At 54.8% G+C, this 6,365-nt stretch overlaps 3 protein-coding genes across 3 annotated transcripts in view; 2 read left to right on the top strand and 1 right to left on the bottom strand.

The window, feature by feature from the left end:
• PTSG_06819 (uncharacterized protein) overlaps positions 1-1,346 on the bottom strand; it is a 2,221-nt gene extending 875 nt beyond the window's left edge. Inside the window, exons 1-5 of the mRNA XM_004992162.1 lie at positions 1,166-1,346; positions 738-828; positions 548-592; positions 341-429; positions 112-198 (exon numbers count right to left, since the gene is read on the bottom strand). Coding sequence (XP_004992219.1) covers positions 112-198; positions 341-429; positions 548-592; positions 738-828; positions 1,166-1,343 — 490 coding nt within the window. The 5' untranslated portion in view covers positions 1,344-1,346. The remainder of the gene's footprint in view (positions 1-111; positions 199-340; positions 430-547; positions 593-737; positions 829-1,165) is intronic.
• Positions 1,347-1,572: 226 nt separating this feature from the next.
• On the top strand, positions 1,573-4,554 carry PTSG_06818 (uncharacterized protein; the record flags this gene model as incomplete). Its single annotated transcript, XM_004992161.1, has 7 exons — positions 1,573-1,970; positions 2,102-2,241; positions 2,564-2,583; positions 2,815-2,888; positions 2,994-3,096; positions 3,339-3,621; positions 3,905-4,554. The coding sequence occupies 7 exons, from the start codon at positions 1,573-1,575 to the stop codon at positions 4,552-4,554; spliced, it is 1,668 nt and encodes a 555-aa protein (XP_004992218.1).
• Positions 4,555-5,169: 615 nt separating this feature from the next.
• Positions 5,170-6,365, top strand: part of PTSG_06817 (uncharacterized protein) — an 8,303-nt gene continuing 7,107 nt past the window's right edge. The window contains exons 1-5 of the mRNA XM_004992160.1: positions 5,170-5,303; positions 5,519-5,582; positions 5,819-5,867; positions 5,964-6,046; positions 6,323-6,365. The exon at positions 6,323-6,365 is cut by the window's right edge and continues 73 nt beyond it. Coding sequence (XP_004992217.1) covers positions 5,241-5,303; positions 5,519-5,582; positions 5,819-5,867; positions 5,964-6,046; positions 6,323-6,365 — 302 coding nt within the window. The 5' untranslated portion in view covers positions 5,170-5,240. The remainder of the gene's footprint in view (positions 5,304-5,518; positions 5,583-5,818; positions 5,868-5,963; positions 6,047-6,322) is intronic.

The following is a 6,365-nucleotide window of genomic DNA, read 5'->3' as shown; positions in this document are numbered from 1 at the left end:
CACACACACACACACACACACACACACACACACACACACACACACACACACACACACACACACACACACACACACATAAACACACATAAACACACACACATGCAAAAACACCTGTGAGGTCGGTTGTTGGTATCATGTCGAGGAGAGACGAGCTTTGGAAACTGAACATGCAGATGGAAGCGCCAATTCCCCGAGCGTCTGCGAAGCAGAGTATGTGTTTGTGTACGCGTGTGGCGTTTTTTGTTGTTGTTGTCAGGGTGGCCTGTAGTCAATACACAACCCTCCCCTCCACCAACGCGAACAAACACACACACACACACACACATGTGAGAACACGCACCGACATGAAACGGGATGCAGCCGTTGCTGGGATATTTGTTGAGCTGGGATCCGTCTGGAAACTCCCGCAAGCAGCCCTGATCTACCGCCCTGCAAAGTGACGCAGCAACGACGCAAAAAGTAACACGACTTGAGATGGAAGCAGTGACAGTACAAGCCCATGCAAGCTGCAGCCTAACGCTCGCGCTTGTGACCAAGCAAGGCAGACCTTTGAATGACGCGGTGTGTCACCGGCAAGGTCTTGAGTGTGCGCCTGCGGCAGTGCACGAGCGTGAGCGATAAACCATGCATGCAAACCAGAAAGGGTGGCGAACGTTGCTGTGGACACATGCGGGTGATGCAGGTGGATGGGCAAGGGCGCTGTTGGAAACACATGTGCAACACCGCGTCAACCGCACCCGAGAAGGTTGGCCATCTTGCGTTTGACGTCTGCATCATCGCGCTCGCTGCTCCAGCGGTTTCTCGTCAACTCCGACAGCATGTCCTTTTCTAACCAGTGGTGTACTGTTAGACTGCGAAAACAGAACAAGCAGCAAATGCATGCTTGTGGGTGCATGCCAACGAAACACTCACAAAGAGAGAGAGGGGAGGGGAGGGAGGGAGAGAGACAGAGAGAGACAGAGAGAGAGAGACAGAGACAGACAGACAGAGAGAGATAGAGACAGAGAGAGACAGAGTGGGGGCACACAAACAAACAAAGAAACACACACACACACAAACAAACGAACAAACACACACAAACAAACGAACAAACACACACACACGCACACAAACAAACGAACGCACACACACACACACACAAACAAACACGTGCACTCACACAAACCTTCTTGTGGGGTGAAGAAATCTGGGTAGAGCTCCAGGCCATGTGGTACAGTTCCTTCACACACTATCGACGACAACAACCGCCTTCCAATACCAGCCCCAGTGGCAGCAGCAGCGGCCGAAACAGCGGACGCAGTGCCGTTCAGGCGAGCCACTCGCCCCAGAACGTTGCTGGTCATCTCTACCTTGACTGAATTCAGTGGTTTGAAATACTGAATTCAGTCGCCTGTGGCAACACACGCCAATACGACAAGCACTGCTGGCTGGTGGGCGGCCGTGTGTCATCAGCGTTGCTTGTCTCACATCGACACACACACACACACACGGACAAGAAGACAAGAGCACAAGAAGACAAGAAGACAAGAAGATCAAACACACATACACACACACACAAACACATCCACGCAGATGCAGCCAAAGTACTGCAGCGTTTGTGGGTCGACGTTGCAAGATGGCAAGGCGTGCCATGTGTGCGGGCACATCCTGACACCGGATGATCCGCCCGTGTACGAGTACGAGCTGCACCCGGGAAACAACCTGTTTCCTTGCTGGGGCCGCTGCATCACGGCCAAGGACCAGTCCGTGGTGTCGTTCACCTGGATGGCCTTCTTCGTCGTGTTTGGTGTCTTTCTGGGCCTCACTGCGCCCTATGTATGGACCCACCTCACACCGGCCCTCGTCATTGCGCCGTGCATCCTGGCCGTCTGGTCCGCCGCATCCTTGCTCATGACCCAGTGCACCGATCCGGGCATTGTCCCGCGCGGCGAGCAGTGCGAGATCCTCCAGCCCGACGAAGAGCTCATGGGGTGCGTGCAAGTGTGTGTGAGTGGGAGCGGGGGAGTGGATTGCTTTTGCGTGTGGAGTGTGTATGTGTGCAGCTGTTGTGGCGCTTCTCTTCTTGCGGGTGGTGTTGTGTTATGAGATTCTCACGCGCTAGGTTTGCAATGTCCAACGCCTTCAGCCACAAGAAGGTGAACGTCAACGGTGTTGAGGTCACCGTCAAGTACTGCAGCACCTGCCGCACGTTCAGAGCACCTCGCGTCTCCCACTGTCGCGCATGTAACAACTGCGTCGAAGGTAGGCGTGTGTGTGTGTGTGTGTGTGTGTGTGTGTGTGTACCTGTGTGTGTGTGTGTGTGTACCTGTGTGTGTGTGTGTGTGTGTGTGCGTGTGGGTGTGTCTGTGTGAGTGTGTGTGTATGTGTGTCTGTGTGTGTCTGTGTGTGTCTGTGTGAGTGTGGGTGTGTGTGGGTGGGTGGGTGTGTGGGTGTGTGGGTGTGGGTGTTCTTCGTCTTGGCTGCAGTGCAATTTTCTCGGATGCACAAGTCTTGCCTCACGAGCCGTTTCGTGCATGCATGTGTGGCTTCCCCCTCACCTCCTCGACACTTTCGCCAAAACAAGAATTCGATCACCACTGCCCGGTATGCATCATGATGTGGTTATTTGCCTCCCCCCCCCCCTCCTTCCTCCGTTTATTGTCCCGTTGACTGTCTTCGCCTTCATTGTTCCGCTGCCTCGCATCTCACCTGCCCAAAACACACACACACACACACACACACACACACACACACACACACACACACACACACACACACACACACACACACACACACACACACACACACACACGTGTGCACGTCCGCAGTGGGTAGGCAACTGCATCGGCGCAAGAAACTACAGGTGGTGCTCGTGTCATCTGCCAACGCCAGACTGCGCTTCGACCATCGTCTTTTGGTTCCCTTCCTTGCCTCTCCACCAACACACACACACACACGTACACACACACACACACACACGCACGCACGCACACACACACACGTCCACGCTGCAGATATTTCTTCAGCTTTGTTTGGACGATGCTGCTGCTGCTGGGTACTGTCTGCGCCGCCTGCATCTGGCACCTCATTGACGTCTCAAAGGTGAAAGGCTCCAACGTGCTTGTGTGTGTATGTGTGTGTGTGCGTGTGTGTGTGATGATGATGATGATGATGATGATGATGATGATGATGATGATGATGATGATGATGATGATGATGATGATGATGATTTGTAACTTCCCCGTCATTCACTCGAAACCGCCATGTCCCCTTTCAAGTCCCACTCGCTCACGCTGCCTCACTCACTCACGCTCTCTGCCATCCTCTCACCTGCACCCCTCTCCCTGCCAACGAACAAGAACGACAAGTCTGCTTTCGTGCAGGCGCCGGCGTCCGTCTTTGTTGCCATCTTCACCGGAATGTTTCTCCTGTCCGTGTCCTCCCTCGCCTTCTACCACCTTTCCCTCGTCATCCGCAACGTCACCACAAACGAAGACATCCGCTCCCGCTTCACCCGTAATCCCCACGCGCGCAACTGCTGGCTGAACGTGTGTTCGCGGCTGTGCGGCCCGCGTATGCCCTCGCGCCTCTTCCTGCGACGTCGTCTGGACCCGTCCCTCGCCCCGTTCAACCGGCCCTTCTGTGAGTCGTGTGTGTGTGAGTCGTGTGTGTGTGTGCCTGTGCGTCTGTGTGTGTCTGTATCTGTGTGTCTGTGTGTCTGTGTGTCTGTGTGTCTGTGTGTCTGTGTGTGTGTGTGCTGACACCTCACTTGTTTGTTCTGCTTTTAGTCTCAGCTCCCAGTACTTGGAGGTTTCCACCCTCATGTGCAACGATACACACACACACACACTTCACACGCTATTGCTCATGCATGCCCCTCCTCTGTGCCTCACACCGCGTTTCGTCTTCCCCCACTCCCTCAAAGTGCCGCCGCCCCAGCCGAATACGCAGAGCACCGTCGCCGCAGCGCCCGCACACGGCTTCACCCTCCACGATCCACCAATCAGCAACCCAGCCAACACGACCACGACCACCACTAACAACACCGACGGGTCGATTGTGTCGTCGCTTCGCTCGCACACGACGGCAACATCGCCAACGCCCTCAACACCGCTGCAGGCTGGTATTGCACACCCGCACCCGCGCCACGTGGACGTGTCGCCAGCACCGCAGGGCACACACGCGCACGTGTCTGGCCAGGCTGGGGAGTTGCTTGCAAGCATTCCCAGCGTCGGGGAAGCCATCACGCTCAGCGAGCACGATGACGACGACGATGACGATGACGACGTTCGTAATGATGGTGAGGAGAAGGGGAAGGTGGACGCAGAAAGGAGACGACAGCTTGAAGCAACACAGCAGCAAGCGATGGGCAGGGTGCACTCGACACACAGCGCCAGCAGCCCGGCAACCGGCACGCCCTCGCTGCGACCAGCGACGAGCAGCGCCACGGGCGGCGTAGTGGACAGCAGTTACAGCAACGGCGGGGCTGTGGTGGCGGTTGTGGATGACGTGCGCAGCGACGATGAGGACGTGTCATCACCGCTGTTGCTCGAGCATCCAGATGATGCGGCGTGATGTGTGCGGTGCAGTGTGTAAGTTTGGTGCGTGGGGTGTGATTTCGAGGCAGCACACATGTCGTGTTGAAAAGAGAGAGAGAGAGAGAGAGAGAGAGAGAGAGAGAGAGAGAGAGAGAGAGAGAGAGAGAGAGAGAGAGAGAGAGAGAGAGAGAGCGTGGTTGTATGCAACATGGAGGGTGGGCGTGTTGTGACGAGGGAATACTTTCCTTTGCTTGATTGATCTGTTCACCTGATTGATCTGTTCACCTGTTTCTTGCTTTTGTTCTGCTGAATTAGGGGTTGTGTTCACTCGCTGGTTCTGTTCTTCTTCAGGTCGTTCTTTGTTCTTGGCCCTTTTTTCTTTCTCTTTGTTATCTTTTGCACACCACTCGGTGAATAGAGATGCCGTTGATCTCAAGTGAACAGACACTGCTTGATAGCAGAGGGGGAGGTAGTGGGGTGGAGTGCAGCGAGCGAGCAAACACGCACCCCTAGTTCACACATTTGCCTGATGACTGAATTCAGTCCCACAACTGAAGAAAGGAAGGACAGCAACAAAGCAACGCAAAAGCTGGGGTGTCCTGTTGTCGTTGTTGTGTGTGTGTGTTACACACAGACACACATTTATCCCAGACCACCATACACAGCACACACGTCTCGACATCCTTCCTTCCTTACTCCCTCCTTCCACGTGGGCAACAAGCAATGCAAGAGGCACTCGATCGCCTTCGCGACGGCCTGCACGATGACCGCGAAAACGCCGTCAAGGTACCGTTGCGACAGAAACTGTAGGGCGGTGCATAGATGCACGCGTGCACTGGCGTTGGGGGTACATCCGGACAGAACACAGTCAGCCACGCTGTTCATGATGACTTGTGCGCAAGTGTGGTTGACATTGCTTGGATGAGGATTCCTACTGCCTGATGTGTTGTTGTTGCCTCGCGGCTCACACTGCTCTCTTGCCTGTGTTGGATGGAGCACAGGCTGTGGCGGAAACACTCACCGACCGCGGAGCCGCCAGCTTAGTCCTTGCGGCTGCCGCGAAACGTTCGTGCTGCAGTTTGTGTGTCCGTCTGTGTATGTCTGCGTGTGTGCTTTAGTGTGTCTCAGTGTGTGTATGTGTGTGTATGTCTGCGTGTGTGCTTCAGTATGCGTCAGTGTGCACATGTGCGTACATTGTCACGCTACAGAGTGTGTGTGTACTCATGTGCTTTATGATGACGCTGTTTTCTGCTGCAACGCTGATGGGTGCCGGCGTGCCTGATCTGCTGATTGCATCACAGCGACAAACCTCCGCCAGGCTGTGGCAGACGTCGTCGTCTTGCTGACAGAGTAAGCGTTGCACGCACGATGGCGGGTGGTGCGTGCGAACACATGCCTTTGTGTGCTCTGACACGTCACGGATCACCACTGCTGCCTTTTGTTCAGGAATTCCACTGCAGACGCGACGAGTCTGCTCGATGCAATTGATCTGGTGCTTCTGGATCAGAGCGAAGACGTCGCCGTTATCGGTACATGCACAGAGCGAGATGGGGATAACGTGTGTGTGTGTGTGTGTGTGTGTGTGTGTGTGTGTGTGCGTGTGTGTGAGTGAGTGAGTGAGTGAGAGAAAGAGAGAGAGTGTGTGTGTGTGTGTGTGAATGATAACGACAGAGTCAGAAGGAACAGAGAGAGAACGGGGGTGGGTGGGACATGCGCGTTGCTGTTGTACCCTTTCACGGTACGATGGGTTGCCTTTTACCGATACCTTCTGCTGTGCCGTGTCAATGTACGACATGTAATTGCAGCTGTCAAGATGATGAACAACTTGGTGAAGAAGGATCATGCATC

This window comes from Salpingoeca rosetta (genome assembly GCF_000188695.1).
Source record: "Salpingoeca rosetta unplaced genomic scaffold supercont1.17, whole genome shotgun sequence".
NCBI lineage: Eukaryota > Choanoflagellata > Craspedida > Salpingoecidae > Salpingoeca > Salpingoeca rosetta.
Note: the sequence above shows the minus strand (reverse complement) of the source record. Positions and strands in the feature narration are given on the sequence as shown.